At 46.2% G+C, this 21,460-nt stretch overlaps 1 protein-coding gene across 1 annotated transcript in view; it reads left to right on the top strand.

Moving 5' to 3' along the window:
- DRC11 (dynein regulatory complex subunit 11) overlaps positions 1-21,460 on the top strand; it is a 151,833-nt gene that overhangs the window by 61,520 nt on the left and 68,853 nt on the right. Inside the window, exon 8 of the mRNA XM_019628321.1 lies at positions 7,225-7,323. Within this exon, the coding sequence (XP_019483866.1) occupies positions 7,225-7,323 (99 nt within the window). The remainder of the gene's footprint in view (positions 1-7,224; positions 7,324-21,460) is intronic.

Here is a 21,460-nt window from a genome sequence, read left to right as displayed (position 1 = left end):
GGAATCTGAGCATCACGGGCAGTTCAGCACCGGAATAGAGCATCATGGGCAGTTCAGCACTGGAATCAGAGCATCACGGGCATTTCTCAGAGTAATGACACAGCGGAATCTGTTGAGGAAGAGCTGCTGCTCATCCCTGCCTCCTGGGGCTTCTTAGGGGTTTTCTAACAAAGGCAGCTTAGAGCCAAATGGCGTATGCTAAGCAACACACGGGACCAGCCCCGGATCTGGCCAGGAGCCGGGGCCAGCCCGTGGCACTGATTAGGACTAGTCCTTGGAGCTCAGCCTAGTCTCGAAGACCTTGGGTGAGCTCCACATCTCATTCCTTACATCCCTGCAGGGTAGCCAATCCTCCAGAGAGTAAGTGCATACCTAAGCCATGAATCCAATCATATGACCCCAGGCAGGCCTTCTTCCTTCTAAATTCTCATACACCATGTCTGCATTGTTTATAGTACTGACAAAGCAGAAAACAGGCTAATGTTCTTCAGCAGGGAACTAGTTAAGTGACATGAAGCACTGGGCAGCAGGAAAAACCATGCTGTCAATCAGGGTTTCTCGACCTCGGCACTACCGACCCAGCCAGCCTCGCTGCCTCCTTGTGTGAGCCCTCAGAGTCAGTCACACAGGTTTCCTCTTTTCAGCAGGAAGTGCTCTTCCCCTGTTCCCTATCAAAGTCAAGCTCAGCTCCCAAAGCCTTCCCTCAACCCTGTGAGAGACTCCTGCCTTTCTCCTCTAAACCCCGCAGCCACTTAATAGCCACCGTCTTGTCCAGGAGTTCAAGCTCTGCCTGAGCGCCTGTCATTTTGACTTGGTGTTAGGTCACATTTTATGTTTAGGTCTTGTCCCTCCAGTTAAATTATCAGGCACAAGTCATGTCTTGAAAGTCCATGCCAAGCAGCCAAACACGCTTCATGTTAGTTTAGAAAGGTAACAATTATAAGATTAAGGACGGTGGTGGAATGGCTAAATTATCCAAGAGAAACATCTACAATTAGAGTTAACATCTAGTCAAACTAAAAAGAAAAGAGAACTGAGGATGCCTGGCTAATAATTAAAATAAAACGAAGTGGCCACAAAGCAGCATGATTTTACAAGACAGACGGTTGACAGGTCAGGCCAGCAGAGTGAAGGCTCACAGTTCCTCCACACTCTAGGTCTGCAGCCTGAGCAAGCTCTTCCCACCTGTATCTCTGTTTTCTCATCTGCAAATGGAGACCCAAGCAATACCTGCCTGGACGGATGTAGTAATTAGAGGAGGTGATGCATGTACTGAGAACAGAGCTGGGCACGTTGAAATCTCTCAGAAAGTTTTAGCAATTGTAACACATATTTGCAGCAGTAGAATGAAGAGATAGACCAAGCCTCATCATTATAATGATGTACATAAATGGTCAAGTTTGTATTTGTAAAAAGCAAAAATAGTGCAAATGCTTTTTATGAAACGAACATAATCACATTGATATTATACCCCCCAAAAAAGGTGGAATACAAATAGAACCACAGATCAGTCTTCCTTATGAGTTTTAATGCAAAAATTTTAACTGAAGTATTAGCACACTAAAACCAGCAGCACATTAAATAAGCAAAAGACCGCTATCAAGCACCAGTTTTCCCAGAATGCTGGGATGGTTCAAGCTTAGGATGTATATGAATGTACTGCATCATGTAAAGAGATCCAAAAGCAAAAACCGTAACCTCATCACTGTGGATGCTGAAAGGGCATTTTACAAATTCAGCATCCATTCTTGATATTAAAAAATTAAAACAAAACAATTGGAATATATGGATACTTCTTTAACATGACAACATATTTCCGTCTTAGTTCAAAAGCCAATATCATGATTAATGAAATTCACTAGAAACATTTCCACTAATAGCAGGAAAAATACAAAGGTGACGACTGTCGTCACCTTTGTCTCATAGGATCTACTGAACACTGTTAGACAAAAGAAAGAACGTAGAGATATAGAAACTGGAATGCAAGAGGCAAAATGATCACTTTTTGAAGACATGTTCTATACTTTAAAAAGCAAGAGAATAAACTAAAAACTAAACAACAAGAAGTCACATGGAGGAGTTACAAAAATTAATATATGGAAAGCAATAGCATTTGTAGGTACAAATAGCAGCTAGAGAGAAAATATAATAAAAGGGTCCCTTTACAATAGCAACAACAGCACAAAGATAAAACACTCCAGAATAAACTTAATAATAAATGGGTGTTTTATGTGAAGAAAAGTTGAAAACATTCTGAGGGATGCAAATGAAGAGATGAAAAAGCATACCATGTCCTTAGATAGGAATAGTCAACATCAAAAATACTTCAACTCTCCCAAATTCATCTATAAATGTAGTATGATCCAGATAAAAATACCAATAACATTATATTGGAACATGGTGGGGGGGGTGTATGGGGAGGGTGACCAACCTGATTCCAAACTTTAGGTAGAAAATAAATAACCAAGAATAACCAGTAAAATTCCAAAAACAAAGGGTAAGGAGGGGCAACTAGCCCAGTTATTAAAACTTGTTATTAATGGAGAAGGAGATGGTTAAAAAGACACAACAATGGAAAAGAATAAAAAAATCAAGAAATATACCCGATCACACATGGAAATTCAGGATGTAATAAAGATGCCATCTCACCTTTCTTGTATAAGGGGAAACAGATTATTTAATATGTGATATTAGAAGAACCAGGTTGTCATCTGAAAATGAAGAAAATTAAATCTCTTATCTCTTTATACTTTACTTCAGAATCATTCCAAATAGATAAAAGATTTAAAAGCCAAACAAAACAAAAAGACAAAAGGACTTGAGGAAGCCAAGAAAGAAATATGCCATAACCTCATAGTGGGAGAGACCTTTATACCTGTGTTGCACAACCCAGAGTCAGAGAAGAAAAAGTGATAAACTACACACAAAAAAATGTTTTAACCTACATGGTAAAACCAACCCCAAGTAAAGTCAAATGACAGATTGACACACTGGAGAATTATTTGTAATAAGTATCACACATAAGAGATCATTTTTCTAATATATAAAGAGCTCATACAGCTCTATAAAAAAATCAATAACCCAATATAAAAAACAGCCAAGGGATATGAACAAGTTCTCAGAAAAGAAAAATCTAAATGGATTTGAAACATAATAAAAGATGTTCAGCATATGAAAAGATGATCAACCTCACACATATAAGAGGAATGCAAATTAAAACTGCAGTGACAAAATTGATAAATTGAACCTCATCATAATTCAAAACTTTTGCACTTCAAAAGAGATTTTCAGAAACTGTAAAACAAAAACAGGGTGGGAGAAGATATTTAAAAACATGTACCTGATAAAGGACTTGTATCCAGATGTAAAAATCCTTATATCTCAATAATGAGAAGACAATCTAATAAAAAAAATGGTCAGAAGACTTGAATAGACAACTCACAAAGAAAGATATATGAATAGCTAATAAATACATGAAAAGATGCTCAAAATCATTTGTCATTGGGGAAATGAAAATTCAAACCACAAAGAGATACCATTTCATACCCACTAGGATGGCTGTTATCAAAACGACAGTTGATAATCGATGTTGAGGGTGTAGAAAAAAGGGAACCCTCATACATTGCTGTTGGAATGCCAAATGGTGTGGCCATTTTGGAAAAACAGCCTGTCAGCTTCTTAAAAGTTAAATTTACCAAGTGACCCAGCAAGTCCACACTTTGGACTCTATCCAGGAGATATGAAAACATATGTCCACACACACACACACACACACACACACACACACACACACACACAAATGTGTACATGAATATTTATAGCAGCATTACTCATAATAGCCAAAACTTTGAAACAACCTAAATGTCCATCACCTGGTGAATGGAGGGACGGAATGTGGTGAATCCATGCAATGGAATACTATTCAGCAATAAATCAAGGAAGAAACGACTGACCCTCGCTACAACATGGACGAATCTCAAAAACATCATGCTAGGAAAAGAAGCCAAACACAAGGGACTACACATAATTCCATTTATATGAAATGTCCAGAAAAGTAAATCTATAGAGGCAGAAAGTAGATTAGTGCTTGGCTGGAAAAGAGGGGAGGAGGGGGGAAGGGATTGACCGTGACTGGACACGGGAGGATCTGATCTGGAGGATGGAAGTGTTCTGAACCTGTCTTATGGTGATGGTTGCACAACTTGGTAAATTTACTAGGAAAAAATGAATTGTACACTTGGGATGTATGATATGTCAAATATGCCTTAATAAAATTAAATATATATATTTTTAAATGAAGCAGGTGGCAGGCCAGATTTGGCCTTCAGGCCCCATAGTTTACAAAAAAAAAAAACATGGCTGACTTATTAGGCAATACAGTGCACTTCCAACTTTTGGAGGTTTTGCTGTTGTTGAAGAGAGTAAGCAAAATGAATTCATATTGGCACCTAAAAAGGAGAAAAAAAGCAACTACAACAACGTAGCATTTTTTTCACCCACACTTTGTCAGCAAGCATGTGGGCAGACAAGCCGTCGCCTACCTACTGGCAGAAGTGTAAACTGGCACAGCCCAATGAAAGGTCATTTGACAGTATTGTAAATGGACATACACTTGATTCAGAATTCCTCCTGATAGGAATTTATCCAGCAGATGTGCCCACACACCTGCAAAATGATATTTGCATGCTTTCTTCACGGCAGCATTGTTGGTAAGAGCAAAAGATTGGAAATACGTACATTTCTACAGGTATGGGAATGATCAAATGAGCTACACTACATCTATTAAAAAGTGGACAAGGAAGCTCTTTCTGTACCGCTAAGAAAGATGGCCAAGATATATTAATAGAAGAAAAATGCAGACCAAGGAGCATGTACACATTTGTAGAAATCAACAAATGTGTGCTTGTAATACGTATTTGCGCGTATATGTGTGTACATATGTGTGCACTCTGGAAGATTTTACTATAGTTGAAAAGCATGAGCAAAATAAATTCAGCATTGGTTTAAAAATGAGCAACTGCAATCACATACCATTTTTCACGGGTGTGATTGGCAAACATAGCACAACGACGTCAGTGTGCGTTATGTATACGGATGTGTGGGGGCACATATGTTTGCATATTTGTATATCTATATAAAATGTCTGAAAACCTATCTAAGGTATTTTGGGGTTGGCTTTAGAAAGTGGATCTTGTTGGCTGGCTCACAGCAGGAGGAAGAAATGTTTCACCAAGTGCTCTTTCCTAATTTTTGAATTGCAGACCATGTATTATCTATTCAAAAATTAAATTAATTAAGTAAGGAGATAGAGGAAATAGACAATACGATTGGTAAGGCTTCAAAAGATGTGCTGACTTACGTGCTCCACAAATACAGATTTCATCCTTTTTTCAACGGCTCACATTTACATGTTGTTTAAACTCTTGACATTTCTGAAAGTTCCCAAACTTCCAAGAACCAAAAACTGTCCGTGCCCCATAAGTGCTCCAGAAAATAACACTCCTGGCAGCCACGATTTGGTCTATGAGTTGAGATGAGCCTGGTCCCCAGGGAAAACGTGGCTATATTGACAAGGGACTTTTAATCCTGTCCAAAGACGCCCTTTTTATTACCAGAAAATGTGCACAACACATACGTCACCTCTCACCTTCCCAACACCCGTCTTGGAGCCTCACCCCACCACAATCTTCCCTAGAGCCCGGGGGGCGGGGGCTTCTGGATAGTATAAAGTTGGACTCATGACTCTAGTTGTGTCTGGGCTTTTTAAAAGCCCCGGTGGTGCCAGAATAGCCTGCTTTGCTCATGATAAAGCTACTTCTTATACTGTCAAAGGTGTGAACTAAGCTCCTAAGAACAACGTAGGTGTCGGTATCAAAAATATAACACTAGAAAATAAACTTCAGCATTCTGTAAATCACAGAAAGACATAAACAAGTCGACGCGCTGTCGGGAGGATAATTTCCCGTAACATACGAGAGGTGAATGACGTTAGCCCCTTTGTAGATTGCATGCCGTGCCCTCCAGAGGTGACCACTGCACTGAAGTGAGGCTTTCCCACGCCCTTCCATTTCTGTGCACGTTGACTACACAGGTACATATCCGGAAACTGTAGAGTATTGTTTTTTACTTACCTGTATGCATTTCATCCAATAGGATGAATTTACACGTATCGTTTTGCATCTTGCCTCTTTTCTTCCACGTTATGAAATTCATCCTGGTGAGCACTGTTGGAATCCCAGCTCAGCTACTTAGTAGCTGTGTGTCCTCGACCAGGTTGCTGAACTCTTTGTGCCTCAGTTCCCTCGTCAGTAAAATGGGCCGGTAACAGCCCCACCCATGTGTAAACAAGCAGTAAACAAGTCCGTCTTTGTGACGTTCTTAGAACCATGCCTGGCGTATCACCAGTGCTGTGGATGGAAGCATTGACTTCATTTCAGAGCTGAGGAAACTGAGTCGCAGAGCAGCTATGCTGCCTGTTTCAGTCCCACGGCCAGTGATGAGCAGACAGACCCTAAGAGTCAAACAGGATATGTGACCCGTCATCCTTACCCTCCCGCCTCCCGGAATTCATAGCTCTCTGTCATAGCAAGTGAGAGCTCAAAACAGCCCTGTTGTATTGAACTATATGGTTTTTTACAAACCTTTACTAATTCTTCAATGATGCTAGTCCTATGTGAACCAGGTACTTTGAACAAATATTTTAAATTTTAGAGGAATAAGTGGGGTTTGATCACTACAGGAAATATAAATTAAATTACCGTTGAACGAAACCAACTCAGATAAGCAATCCATGATCATTTATGGAAAAGTGACATTATTACAAGAACAGCTGTCACAATCACAGTTCAGAGGTCCTCAGCTCGGATTTGGGGAAGAGGTGTGGGCAGGCCTGGCGCTTGCGGTGATGGCCCAGGTATCGAGGAAGCCTCGAGCTCCCCTAGTAATCATGGAAGTCCAGCTTATTGGAGCAGCCCTGCCTTAGGGAGGAAACGGGCTCCGAAATGCCCACCCTGTCTCTTCATCAGCCCTCAGAGACCCAAATGCTGTCTCCCGTTGATGGATCTCCCCGAAGGCAGAGGGCAGGTGGAAGCCCTGGTGATGTCCCCAGGAAGGGGTCAGAGAAGGGAGACTGACCAGCACCAATACTTCCTTCCAGACAGGAAACGCAGTCCTTTTCTTGATAGGGCTCTGTAAAAACGCTATCATTGTTTTGTTTTTAACCAGGTTATTGATGATATTATTGCACACCAAGAAGATGAGGAAAAAAACAAAAGGAAGAAAAAGGAAAAGAAAGCCAAAAAAGGAAAAGAAAAAGGAAAAGAAAAAGAAACAAAGGAAAAAAATAAGGTAAGGAATTTGGAATTTTAGAAATTTGAGTTTTCTGCATTTTTGCTTTGAATCAGTGGGATAATCTCAAATCGGTTGAGATGGCAGTCATTCGTTTCCTAGGCTGCCTACCAACCATTTTTCAATTTTTTTTTATGTTGCTGGACAATAGGTTGCCATCTTTTCTATGATTTTTAAATGCCTATTTGGATAAGGTGTGGTTTCAACAATTCAGATATGTTACATGTTTATTCACATATGCGATAGCTTTGAATTTTCATTCCTCAAAATAGTCCCACTGATTTTTCCTCAAGGGTAGAGATAAGGAAAAATGCTTGGCAAACCAAATGACCGCTGCAAGTCAAATGATTGTTATCTTTTTTTAACCAAAGGAAGTTCATTCGAATTTATCACTTGACACTGACATATTGGATTTATTTTCATGGAATGTTTTGCTTCTCACTATCAAAGGAGAAGCTCAAACAGTGTCCCTCTGGCTTGTGCAGTGGGGTTGGAGATGGGGTTCGAGGTGGCAGTGGGGTGGGCGGGCAGGCGCTGGTATCTTAGGACCTTCGCCTTGGAGCGTGGAGAGGTGCGCTGGGCAGTTCCTCACTCAGCACAGTCCTCCTCTGGGAAGAGGAGCTCGGGTTGGAAGCTCGCATCTTCTAGAACGTGAACACTATTAGAGTAGCATTTTTGCAGACACTACTTCCCAGAGGGCCACACCCGGATGTGCATCAGCCCAGGAGACTGGGTCCTTAAAGGTGACGGTCCCTGGGTGGCGATCCAGAGGCAGAGACCCTGCCCTGAGCTCAGGTTGGAACGGACATGCTCCTCGTGTTCCAAGAGGTGGGTTCTGACGGACACACAGACTGGGGACTTCTCTGAGGGGAAGCCACTCGGTGGGGTGTGGCGGGCCGCCCCTGGGGACTGCGGTACCGCGTCACAGTGAGAGAAACGGGACCGGCTTGCAGTCACAGAGGACCAGTGATGGGAGCAAGGAGCCGGAAGCTGTGAGCGAGGGGGACACCGGGATGGTGAGCCTGAGAGGGCAATGCCCGAAGTCCATGTAAATGCAAGGGATAGGCGACGGCGAGAAAAGCCAGCATTTTGTTTAAAATTCCTTGGCATGGCTGCGGCCGACCATCGATCGGCAGACGAACGCCCCGTTTGCAGTACCCCTCTCCTGCGCTGTGACAAGCAGAAATCTTGCACCGGCCTCATTTGTCTTCGTCCCGCTCTTTACGCGCGGCCCACTGTCGTTCACTGCAGGAGCCAAAGAAGAGACCCCCTTACGGCTCATTTTGGGCACAACCCGCTCCTTTCTAGAGGGTGCGGAAGTGGGCCCCTCGGACGCCCCCTTCAGGACTGACGCACTCAGTCCCCAACCACCCAGAATTCCTTCTGTCCTCTCACGGTTAAGTTCCACCCAGAAATTGTTCTGCTCCATGAGAGGTTTACAGCCCTCACCCCCAGCCCCTGGGCGGCCGCATCCAAGGACCACCATGTTAGGATACAAAGGCCCAGCCCCTCACCTCCGAAAGGTTCTCCCAGCTCCTGGGCTCCCTGTGGGATCAGCTGAGGGCTCCCTTGCAATCACATCGGGGTGGGCTTCTCCCTCTGCCCAGTGCTGCTCCTGTGCTCCCCTCCTATGGCCGGTGTTCCCAATAACCCACATGCATGGCCTTTATCTGAGTGTCTCTAGGGAGCCCAACTCGTGAGACCCCCTGTTGCCCTACAAATCTGTCTGTACCCCAAAAGTTATAATTGTCCCCTACCCCCCAAAGAAACAAAAAGGCAGCTCATTTGATACAATTAATTTTATAATCCTTTCACTTGGCAAGATAATTTTAAAGCAGTGCCAAAGAATAAAGACAGTTGAAAGAATTTCAGTTTTGTTCTAAGCATCTCTTCCCCTAAATGTGCATGATGGAGTTTGACACTTGTAAATTAAAATTTCACTGTCAGTGAAACTTGTTTTCTAAAAATCTGAAATTATCAACCATATAACCTGGTCTTTGTTGAGTGAAGAAGGCATTTTGTTAACTAGCGATTAAAGAGTCACTTAATGATGAACAGTTTTGGACAGAAAGCAAAGTTTGAATTCATCAGCATTTTTGAAGGAGGTGCAAATGAAGGGGAAATTCTGCAGAATTACTTAGAAATTAGTTTATTCACGAAAACTACAGGTCTACAAAGTGACAGTGTGATTATTAAAACAATAAATGGTAAGCTAATAAAAATTGATGTATTTAATTATGTGGGTGCGCTTCTTAGAGATCAGATCATGTTTCCATTGACTTTTAAAAGTCATATTCTAGAATCAATCCTGAAGTATCCGAAAACAACCCTGAGACCAGCTATTCAAATCCTTGGGTGAGAATTAGTTTTTGACCTAATTCTGTAGAAAAAGACATCTGTTATTCTTCCTGGTTAAAGGGTAAGGCAGGGGAGAGAGAAAACTCGCTTTAATTTGCATAGATACTGACTCACCCCAAGCCGTTTCACAGTGGCAGAGCTGTGTCATGATTCTTTGCATATCCTTATAACACTTAGTCATTCATCAGTTGTCAGCCCAATACACATATATACTCAAAAAACTTAAGAAAGACCTCATATTTAAGGGAAAAAAACTGATAGGATTATCTGAATATTTTCACTAGCCTCTATAAATAGAAAGTAGACTCTTCAAACTATCACACAGGTATAAGATCAAAACCTTTGTAAGTTCTTGAGATGTTACAAATGAGCATAACTAGCCAGGCCAGGGCAATTGAGAGGGACTTGGAGGGTGAGTGGGTCGGAGACAGGGGACAAGGGATTTCAGGCAGGGTTCCAGGCAACCTCCAAACGGAAGAACCAAAGGACAACTTCAGAACACGATGACATGAGGCCAGGGACGTGGTACGGTGTGAGGGGTCTGCAAAGGTTGGAGCAGGTGATGGATGGAGCTGTGGGGACTAGGCAGAGCCTTCTGCCTTCAGAGAGAAGAGAGTCTTCTCTGGGGAGTGACTTGAGCACATCTGAGTCCAGTGTAGTCTAAGATCTGTGCTGTATGGATGGGTTTGGGGATGGACTGTGGGTGAGGAAGCGACCAAGGCAGGGAGGCCAGTGAGATCCAGCAGAGATCAGCAGTGAAATGGGAAGCAAGTTCAGGGCAACCCAAGGACAAGTGTGGGCTAGGGTCTGAGCCTCCCCACAGTTTGCATCCAACCTCATGGGAGAATGCATCTAAAATTAAACATTCACAAGGTTGAGAGAGAAGCGAGTGAGTTCTTTACCTTGTTTTTTCCTACAAAAGTAAAGGAGCAAAAGGGTACGTCCCGCTGGCGGTAGAAAGAGCTGGGATCCTGGTCAACAGTACAGTAACCCATGGCCTCCCTGCCTCCTGCCCCAGCTCTTAAAGACCCACAGTCACCCTGTCACGACTGCTTCTCCTTCCACCCCAGCCCCTTCCTGGGGCCACCTCCACCTGTATAAAAGTGTCCCAGAGTAACCTCCTCTCCTCCTGACCCCAGGGCAGTGGGGAGAGCTCCCCTTGGGCACTCCACCAATGAAGAGTCTCAGGATTAATGATTACCCCTGTGGTGTTTTGAGCTGTTTGAACCTGCAGACAATGGGAAGGAAACTTTGGGTGTGAGCTTGTGTGTTTCAATGTCCCAGCTTGGATTTTTATCGTGGGGATAGAAGCACGAGAAAAAATGAGGGCTGTAAAGGTGGATCCCTGTAATTGTGCACAAGTTCTTGTTTTCAAGTAAAATTTTAAAGTAAAATAACTGTGACTAGTCATCTTGCACTCATTTGATCAGGGAACTTTACAAACAATTTAACAATTAAAATATGAAAGATTTCAATTTCTAATCTGGACTGATCTGGAGACCCGCGACCCTGAGATGCTGATGGACAAAAGGAAACCGATCAGTCCAGGAATTTTAATCTTCATTTGGGGGCTAGTGGAAGGGAAAACGTGAAAGCACCAGAAACACCTTCCAAGATGAGCGTCCAAAACTCAGGTTTTCACTCATCGGTGAGAAAGTGAACTTCTATCTAAACTTTGACCCTTATATAGAAACTAACTCAAAATGGATCATGGATTTAAATGGAAAACCATTTAAACCTATAGAGAAAAATACAATGGGAAGAAATCTTCAGGGCCTAGGGCTAGGCAAAGAGTTCTTAGAATTGACCCCAAAACCGCAATCCACAAAAGGAAATTTTGATAAATTGGACTTCATCAAAATAAAAAACTTTTGCTCTGTAAACACCCTGTGAAAAGGATGAAAAAATACTATAGACTGGGACAAAATATTTGCAAACTCTCTATCCGACAAAGGCCTTGCATCTAGAATATATAAAGGACTCTCAAAATTCAACAGTAAAATAAGAAAATTAGTCTTTCTCTTGGATCTTGGTTTTAAATCCATCCTCCAAAGTATTAAAGGGTGCAGATGAAGAGATTCTCTGCTAAGCGTACTTTAATAGATGTCAGTGCCAGTGCCGGAAGGACATTTTCTGCAAACCAATAGCAACGCCTGCCAATGTGCTTTCAATATCAACGTAATTTCATTGGCCTCACAGTTGGCTGTGTGGACCTCACATTAGCTTTAGAAACAAAAGTACAGGAAAGGAGCACTGTGCAATCCATTCTCACAACTTTTTTCTTTGTTATTTTTCAAGCCGTGTATGAAACCATGTGTGGAACTATTTTAACTGGTTTTGACCTGTTGTGATCACGTGAATACGTAGTGCAGAAGTGTCTCTACACGTCCCCCAGCCGTCAAATGACGTGACTTAGTGTTCAGTTCTTCTGGAAAGACCCTGGTACCTGCATAGACAGTGTGATTCACTTTAAAAGCTTTAGTTTGTCTGCCACATTGTCACCCAGCCATCTTTGTGACCACAGCACCTCTTCTCCAACCCCTTGGCCCAAGGAGTTGCTTCAGACTAAGCCATTGAGCCAGCCACATTCTTACCTTATTTTAGGGCATTTCAAAACAAGGTGGCACTGCTTCACAAAGATGGGAAAGTGAGGGTCGCGTATCTGCAGAGGCTGCTATCAGGCATATGACGTCATCACAGGATAGATGTGTTGAGCTTGTACGTCCACTGAAGTGCAGTGAGAGAGGACGATGTGAGGAGCCCTGGGCCCACAGGAGCCCTATGGGTAGACGCCCTGAAATTGTGTAGAAACTTTTCTGTGAAAGTGCATCCCTCTGGGAAGAATGTGTGTGCTTCCTTCATATTTTCAAGGATTCTTCTCCCTGAAAAGCTCAAAAACCACAGCATACAGGAAGGACATGTTTGATTGTCTAGGAGGAGGTTTCCTTAGATAAAGGGGAGATAATGCAGCTGATTTTCTTCCTTCGATTTTTACATTTTTTATGGCATTGTTGTGATGGTGTCCTTTGTGCGTTATATAAGCGTTTTTTGCAAAACGTAGAACGTGGCTGTACCGTTAGCCGGCAGGAAAAGCCACGGGCGGGCTTGGCGGAGCTGCTGGCGAGCCAGCCCCTCCCCCTTTCTGAGCAAATGGCTGGCGTCTGCGCACGGCAGATCTTCAGTGATGTTTATACATTTTGAATGAATCGAAGGGCTGAACAACCTAGGCTCCTGTTCTGTACTGGGACTCATTGGACTTACTGGGTGGCAGTATGGGCTCGCTTAGATCAGCTAAAGGTAAGATGGGGTGCCTGGGGGGCTCGTGGCCAAGAAACATGGCAGGTGTGGGCTGGCCTGGGGAGTTCTCAGGACCCAGATCCACGAGGACCAGCTCCTCTGTCCATCTCCTTCTCGAAGACGTCTGTATGGAGACGCAGACCCCGTTGTCCCCTCACTCCCAGCTGGTTGTCCCCTCACTCCGCGCCCCGCCCCCCACCGTCACCCAGTGTGTTTCCCATCCCAGTGTGAATGGCTGCTGAGTGTGGCTGGCCAGCCCAGCTCCTGGGGGTCAGGCTGTTCCCAGACAGGAGCTGCCCTCTGTTTGAAAACTCTCACCCACTTGGCTGAGCAGGGAGTCGTGAGGGCAGTGACCGAGAAGTTCCCATCAGAAAGGGACATGGTCAAGGCAGACATCATGATGGAGTGCAGTGTAGTTGTGTAACCCCCGTCACAGTAAAAGATCCACCTGGGGGGGGAGGGGGGGAGTGACTTTGGATGTGAGGTAGCGGATTGAAACCTCCTCATGGAATTTTCCTCCCTGAGTAATTGTCAAAATGAGCAAAATACTAAGTGTTTAAACAGCAACCAAAGAAAGAGATTCGTCTAATAGACTTCAAGAGCTGTTGACCAAAGAAAGACCTATCATTTAGAAAGAAAGCAAAAGCTTTGGCATCGCGCTTTCTCCTCCAGTCAAAAGGTGTCTCTCATAGCTGCCAACTACGTCAGTACCACGTGGAACGCTGCACCCTATTATGTCACGCGAGTGTCTCACATTTGCTCTCCTTCTGTACTACCAGGATCAGAAGTTTCCAAAATGGCCTTGCAATGTGTTGTTCCCCTTGAGAACTTACTATTTATTACAGAAGTAAAGTTGTACAAATAGACCTATGATCTCCTCTTTACTTATATGCCTTAAACACCTGGTTAGGGGCCAGGCACTGGGCTGGTCCAGTATGGGGTACAAAAGACCAGCGAAGTGGAACCCTTCCCCACGGGGTCCCACAGCCCAAGGGAGCAGTTAAGGCATGCGCACAAGTAGCCAACAATCTGTACAGACAAACAGAGGCCAGGAAGTGCAAGCAAGTCCTACCGAGCAGGGGAAAGTCTTTCCTACCTGGAAGAATCCAGGACAGCTTCACAGAGGTGGGGACGTTTGCCTCAGACCTAAGAGGAGCTTTCCACAGAGGAAGATGGAAAAGGAATTCTGGTCAGAGAGAAGATGGGCACCCCCACCTCCCCTCCCGCCCTTTCCCGCGCTCCAGCCAGAGTGGTGTCCCCTCAGCAGATCCACTCATGCCAGGCTCCTGCCCGGACCCTGTGATAGCTGCCTTGCTCGCAAACCCAGTTCAAGCTCTGAAGAAAACAGCTCATGGGCCTTCCAAGGCCCGTCCCCCCACCCCCCACCCCCAGTCTCTAGTCTGTCTGCTCGCCCTGCCTGGCACCCCTCTGCTGTACTGAACTTTCATTCATCCACGCAACACGGCCTTCCCAGCTGAGACTTCACACAGACATTTCCTTGGCTGAAAACACCGCCCCCGCCACGCTCCCCTCCCCTGGACCACTTCTCTCCTCCCTCTCCCCTCCCCCCACCTGCCTCCCCCCCAGGAAGTCACATACTCCCCTATAGGGACTCCCAGAGGACAAACATAGGACAATCGAGTGTCCAAAACAAAAATAGCAACAATGGTTAGTAATACATTGACTAAAAATGCGTCAAAGGCCCATGAGTCCTTAGTGACACCTGAAGAGAGAGAGAGAGAAATAGTATCTTTGAGACTACTAATTAGAGTTCTTTTAAATGTCCCCTCTGTTCATAAATTATCTCTTTCCCCCAAGGACGCTTTACCCAGTGTTGGTCTTTTCCTTGCTTCTCTTGCAGGTGTTTCTCAAATGGCTGGGTCTCCCGGTGGCCAAGAACGGGCACTGTGTGGGACGGAGAGGGTTTCTTCACAGTGGGCTCTGGTCTCCCGTGGGTCCTGGAAGGTGGGGTGGTTGCTCCGTAGGCTTTGAGCCCCCTGTATTTCTGGGTTCAAGTTCTCTCCCAGGATTTGCAAGGCAGGTGGCCTCCCACGTGGCTACAGCACTGGCCGTTTTGTGAGCTGTGGCTCCAGGCAGGCCCTCCATGAAGCGAAGGGTCTCCTCCAGCGCCCTGACTTCCTCTGTGAGCTCTTATTTCATGCCTTTTCCCTCCCGCCAGTATCGTGAGGGGCACCTCCTGAGCCTGCAGGCAGAGCTAAGTCTCCAGAACCATCCTCGTCCTGGGGGGTGGACCTGCAGGAGAAAGGCCCCCGAGGGCAGGCGAGGGTCTGGGCCTTCGCTCCATGAACCAGGAAAGGATGTGTGTGCTTCCCACAGCGACAGTCGGGTGCGCCTTTTACTGGATGGTCTCCGCAGATACAGTGTTCCTGTAATTAACCAAAACCTTACTCTGCTTTAACAGGAAGAAGATGAGGGGTGGAAAATGTCACCAAGTGTTTTCCTTCATACGATGGAGGAAGGAAATAACGTATACAAAGGTCAGTTTGGGAGCCTGTGCGTGACAACCGACGTGACACTTTTTCCAGCATGACCCCTAGCACCCAGCCTCAGATGGGAAGAATTAAGTGCCGCGTCCTGACAGGCTGCGTACAACCAACTCACAGCCACAATCATCAGTCTCATTGCAAAATTCCTTTGGGTGCCTTAAAGGCATGCAATTGGTAAAAAAAAATCAGGATACAGATAGGATGAGAACATAATCTAAACCACCATTCTGGTTTTGAACCCCTCATACTTCAGCTGAACGCTCGCGTGCTGGGAGTGACAGGAAAGAAAGGTGTGTCCTGGGTTTTTTAAAGTGAGAAAACCAATTCCGTATGTCAAGCAAAAGGTTTTAATCCCATCCGACTAAGACATGTGCCCGAATACTGGCGGAGCTCTTTGTCCGTTGTTCAGCATAATTAGCATAGCCCCTATCTGGCTCCATCTGCAAGCCCATGAATTGCCCTTTCAGATATTTCCATGACAATTTACTGGGACAATTACCCAATTCCTTTGGGTCCGCTCCACCCTCAGGATAAAGCCCAACATAGAATGACCTGCCACCCTGACCCGGGTCATTAGTGCTATTGGGGAATTCTTGAGGAGCGCGGTCTGGACGGAAGCAGAGCGCATGCGTGCCTCTTGCCTGGTTCTGGACGCATCTGATACGCTAGTTACACAAGGAAAGAATGTCCTGCGCCACCTGAACGTCACATGCCACGGTGGCCAGGGTCCCGCTCTGCGTGAGACACTGAACTGAGGAAAGTGCAGAAGGAATGAGGCCTTCCGAGGTGTAGCCCCTGCTTTACTTGGGAAGGAAGGAGGCGGAAGGCGCACATTTTACCAGGCTGCGGCTCGTACGTGCCCAGGGTCCTGGCAGCTGCTTCTTTACTAACGTGTTTACAGGCCGCCTTTCTCCATGGCGTGTCTCTTACCCTGTGCCAGGCCCGCGGTGCATGCTGGTCCCCCAGCAGCTTGCTTCGTGGACAGGAGCAGGCGCTAGTAGGTGCCTGAGACATGCGAGCTTTGTCTTCTCCATGCCCCTCGGTCTTCACAACAACCGGGCCTGGTGAGCATCACGGTCCCCCTATCTACAGCTACTGACATTCCAGCCCGACAGTTCGTCAACCTTTCGACCAACTTTGCAGAGAAATCACTATCAAAAACGCCCATTCACTCACATATTCATTCAACAACCACTGACTGTCTCCAACATGCCAGGTGCGTTGCCAGCCTGGAGGTACAAAGACGGCACACGCCATCAACACATGTGTGATATACCTGGTGTGGCGGTGGGGTGGAGACAGTGGCATACGTTGGGTGGCTTGTGTAAGTTAGGCTGGCAGCAACAACAGCTCGCGGGCCCAGCTAGGAATCGCAGTGATGCACGTGGCGGGGTCACGGGCCTGGCCGTGGGGGACAGCCAGCGCTCAGGTGTATGTCCGCAGCAATACCTTGTCTGTTAAGATACTGTTACACTTTGCACAACGTTATCTCTCGGCCTGACGACAACCCTCGCTGGTTCCCACTCTGCACCCTCCAGGTCATTTCCACGCCTCCCAGCGCGTCACGTAATGTACCAGTTCACTGTCTTGTGAAGCCCTCCCTCTCGGTGCCCAGTCAGCTGCCATCCTCGGGCGTCCCTTTGCCTTTCCTGGCGGTCACGCCCTCGTTTTGGTCGAGCCCGTGCTGCAGGATGTCCTGAGAAGGGGCTGCCACAGGGGAGCTTTCGCTGCCTGTGCACCTGGATACTGTGCTCCACTCACACCCAGGCGACAGTCCCCCCAGGGCTTGGAAGGCCTGGCTCCCTTCTCCTCTGATGTAACTATGTGGAGAAAACAAGGGAGACAGGGAGGAAGGTGAGAGCACAAAATCCTCCCCTGCTGTAATGGGCACTCAGGAGCTCGTGCCTAAAACTGGAGCGTGAACAAGGAGCAATGTAAGCGTATCATTTGGACACGAGGAGAAGGGCAGAGAAACAGCTCAAAGCTTGCAGGAAGCTGGGTCACGTCAGGCCCCGCCCTAGCGGGCGCCGGGCTCTTCCTCCTCCCAGTCATTCACTCCTACCTCGGGCCCGCATCCCTTCTGTTCCTCTGGCCTGGAATGCTTGTCCCTGCAGGCCTTCCCGGAGACACGCGTGGGATAAGAGTCTCCCCGCCTGACCCCGCTTTGCTTACCTCCATCTGACTTCCACGTGACGCCCGGTCCACAAGGGCAGGCCTCTGTTATCGGTGCCCGCTGACAGCAATGCCAGCCTGTAAGCGGGCTCAAGAAAGTCATGAATTTAATAATTTAGGAATAAAGTGGTCATAAATTAGATAATATACGAGTAAATCACATTGATGGATCTATCTGGATTTGTTCAGTGCATTTTCTTAGTGAATGAATGAACGTGGGAATGAATGCCATTGGGCAATTACCTGGAAGACAGACAGATAACTTTTCCTTGTAATTTTTTCATACTCTCTGACTGTAATGCAACGTGCATGCGTTATTTTGATAAATCCAAAAATTAATTTGGGGGAAATCTAATGTTCCCATGGGAAGCCAAGTCTTACAACCTGCTGACCCCCGCTACGAAAGCCCTTGAGACTATTAATCTTTTGTGTAATATCTGTTTCCATTAAGGCTAAAAACCCACGCAGTGGTCCCTCGGGAGCAGGACCTGGGACGTGTCATTTCCTCACTTCGATGTTGTGCCGTTTCATGCGTGTGTTATCCACCTGCCAGGCCTTTGGTCACTTAAAGGAATTGGATGTCTTGTCTTAGAACTTTTTTCTTAAAAATCAAAGGTTTTCCTTTTCCAATGAAGCATTAGCATTTTAATCATTGAGATGAAGCCCCCTCCCTTGTCACCCCCCAACGTGTGAAAGTGTGGCGGCCTGCTTTTCACAGCCGGATAAAGGCTCATTCTCTGCTGTGGGAGAGAGGGGGGCAAGGGGTGCCCTTTGAGGGCCATGAATAGCTTTCTGCATTTATAAATGTCCGTGGAATTCCTGAAGGGATTGAGAAGTGCCCTGTGCAAAAGTGTCATGTGAAAAGCAAAGTCTCAGAGGGAAAGGGAGTCCTGTGAATTGACCCAGGGGTGCAGCCATCTCTGCTTCGCCTGTGAAATACACTCACAGCCCCAGGATGAGAGTATTTCGAGGTGCAGTGGCTTTTCCGCCACTAATCACATCGTGGCTTCCTTTCTGTTGAGCCGTCCATGTTCCTTTCATTATTAAATGCACTGCCTCCAATTGGGGTAAATCTATCTTGGAGGAAACGAAGTAACTTAAAGTAGTTTTGCTTTAAAATATCTTCATGAAACCCATGAGTTTTGCTGTTGGAGAAGATTTAGTCATCATTCAAGGGGAGAATCTGTTAGAAAAGAGTCATTATTAGTACATAGTACATTTTCATTAGTTATTGTTGTAGTTAATAGTATATTTACTATTAATAAATAGTCGACATTTAAACCTTTTATGGTATTTTCAAGGGGGAAAGCTTACAATTTCAAACACATAAAAAGAAGCATTATATTGTTCCTACGTTTCAAAGCTTTCCCCAGTTTAAGCTTATGTACATTTCAGCAAATGTACTGAAACAGAACAAACTAGCTGTGGCTTGAGTGTACACACACCTTCCACATAACCACAAATTCACCTTCTGGGAGGTTCAGGTCAAAGAATAAACTCAAATATTTATGACTTAAGGCATTCTTCACACCAATGAGGTGATAATAGACAGTTTATGCAATGCATAGTTTTCATGCCCCAACTCTGAAAAACGGGAAAGACCTGTCTGGCTGGCACTTACTCATGGGAATGATTAAAATAATAAAAATTTAGCTCTGGTTTTCCAGCCGTTCCCTGTGTGCCCACTCCTGCCACATGTGGCACCCCCATCAGCCTTTTTGGGGTCTTCTCTGCCTTGGTCTTCACACCTCACTCCCAGGCTGGTCACCTGCCCTGTCTGGATGATGACACTCCTTGAGCTTTTTCATATCTTCCTGGCACAGACCATGGTCAGCCAGCAACTGGCATACCGCTGCCCAGGCCACACTGCCCCCAGTCTGCTGGTGGGAAGCGGGCGAGCCTGAGAGCCCTCGCTGGACCTCAAGTCCAGACAGGCTGTGCCCCGGCTAGCCCTTATGCTGAGCCAACAGCCCCACAGGAAGCGGGCTGAGCCCGCCTGACCTGTATGTAGCAAACAGCTTGCAATGACCACTTCCTCCTCCGAAAAGCTCCACGCCAGCCACCGGGAGCAGCACCAGGGCCTTCAGCCCGTGGCTTGTAGACCTAACCCACACTTCTGGGAAACTGGAGCTGCCTCCCCGGTCCTACCTTCCTGCAGTTGTCCTGTGCTATGGGGTCCTGACCGTCATCACTCAAAGAGGACACTCTCACTGGCCGTCAGGCGTCCATCTTCTACGTGACTGACTTGTGTCTGCCCTTTGGACACAGTTGTTTCTAGAGTAGCCAATGTCCCGCGTGGTTCCTCTCCCTTCGGGAGGTAGATTCTTGATACAAGCAAAGGTGCCACCTGACCCCAAGCCGTGGACCCTGTGCCAAGCTGTGCTGCCTGGGCAGGGAGGCGTCAAATGGCCAAGGCCCTGCAGATGATTGTGTCACCCATTTGCTGGTTGGGCATCAGTCTCCTTGCCGTTTTGCTCTGTGTCTCCAGGACATGCAGCTTCTCCTGATTGTCCCCTGTCTTGTCCCTGGTCCTTGCATTACCCCCCCCACCCCCGCCAGCCTCGGTCCTCTGTCACCCATGTAGCGCCCACCGCCTTTCTTGTTGGTTTGCCTACATGACTCTCCAGGCACCTTCTCTACTCTTGGTCCTCATGGTTGACACCCTGTAGCACCCAGACTTTTCTCCTGTGGTTTCTGCCTGTGACTGTCTCCTCCTCTCTGTGTCGAGTTGAAGCTCTCCCCTTCCCCTTCTCGGTCAGCTGCATCGGGGGGGTCATACTCCCGACCAGTCTCAAGATCTCCATTGTGCTCGTGGGGGAGACCATGGTTGAGAACCCTCCAGCCCTTTCATTCCCACCACCACCTGTCACCCAGGCCACATGACCCCCTGTCCTCCCAAGTTGTAGGCATTGTCAGACGGAGGTGGGGCAGCCTCTGCCTGACCCTGCAGCCCGCAGTTGCCCTCCTAAGTTGGTGGGGGTCACTGCGTAATAATGGGTTCCCAGTCAAGCAGCCAAGCTGGGTGGCGGTTGCAGGTTTGGTTCCTGCAAATTTCCATCCCATTCTGAGCACAGATTCCAGGAGACCTACTTTCCCAAACATCCGATATTATCTCCTGTGGGAGGTCCCCCCAAGTCCCATTGCAGGGACCCCATTGGTCTGTGCCTTAGCACACATCCGTGAAATGAACCTTCCCAGGATGTGTGCACCTTTGGAGAAATGAACTTTATTTCCATTTATTCCTGCGATCCAGAACTCCCCTTATTTTCTCCTGGGTCACATTTCTCTAACCATCCTCCTAACTGCCGGGGTGAGGCAAAAAGGAAGTGTAAGATACGCATGACTTCTCAAACATCCAAAAAGGAATACAGCAATACAGCTGTTGGATTACGGGGAGGTAATGGGTACTTGTGTGCTCACTGCTGTCTTTTAATAGGGAGCCAGGGTAAACTCCTGGTGAGGTGAACTCGCAACGAAACCTTTCACATTTTAGTGAATCATTTAATGGAAGTAATATAAAACATGTTACAAAAATGGTCGCCCCACAACTGTATAATTGTATTGTACCACAATTAATATGCTGATTTTTACATAGTGACGTAGGAGAATACTCTTTGTAACATACTTTTTTATCTGGTATTTTCACACTGGCAGTTTTCGTCTCTATTTCTTAGATATTATACAAGCACATTTCTTCCATGTGGGAAGTGGGAGAAAAGGACGTATGAATCCCATCTGTCTCCAGAGTGCTTTACTCACTTTCATCCCATGCAATAGGG

Source organism: Hipposideros armiger, unplaced genomic scaffold, assembly GCF_001890085.2.
Source record: "Hipposideros armiger isolate ML-2016 unplaced genomic scaffold, ASM189008v1 scaffold_17, whole genome shotgun sequence".
Taxonomy (NCBI): Eukaryota; Metazoa; Chordata; class Mammalia; order Chiroptera; family Hipposideridae; genus Hipposideros; species Hipposideros armiger.
This window is presented reverse-complemented; position numbering and strand designations above follow the sequence as displayed.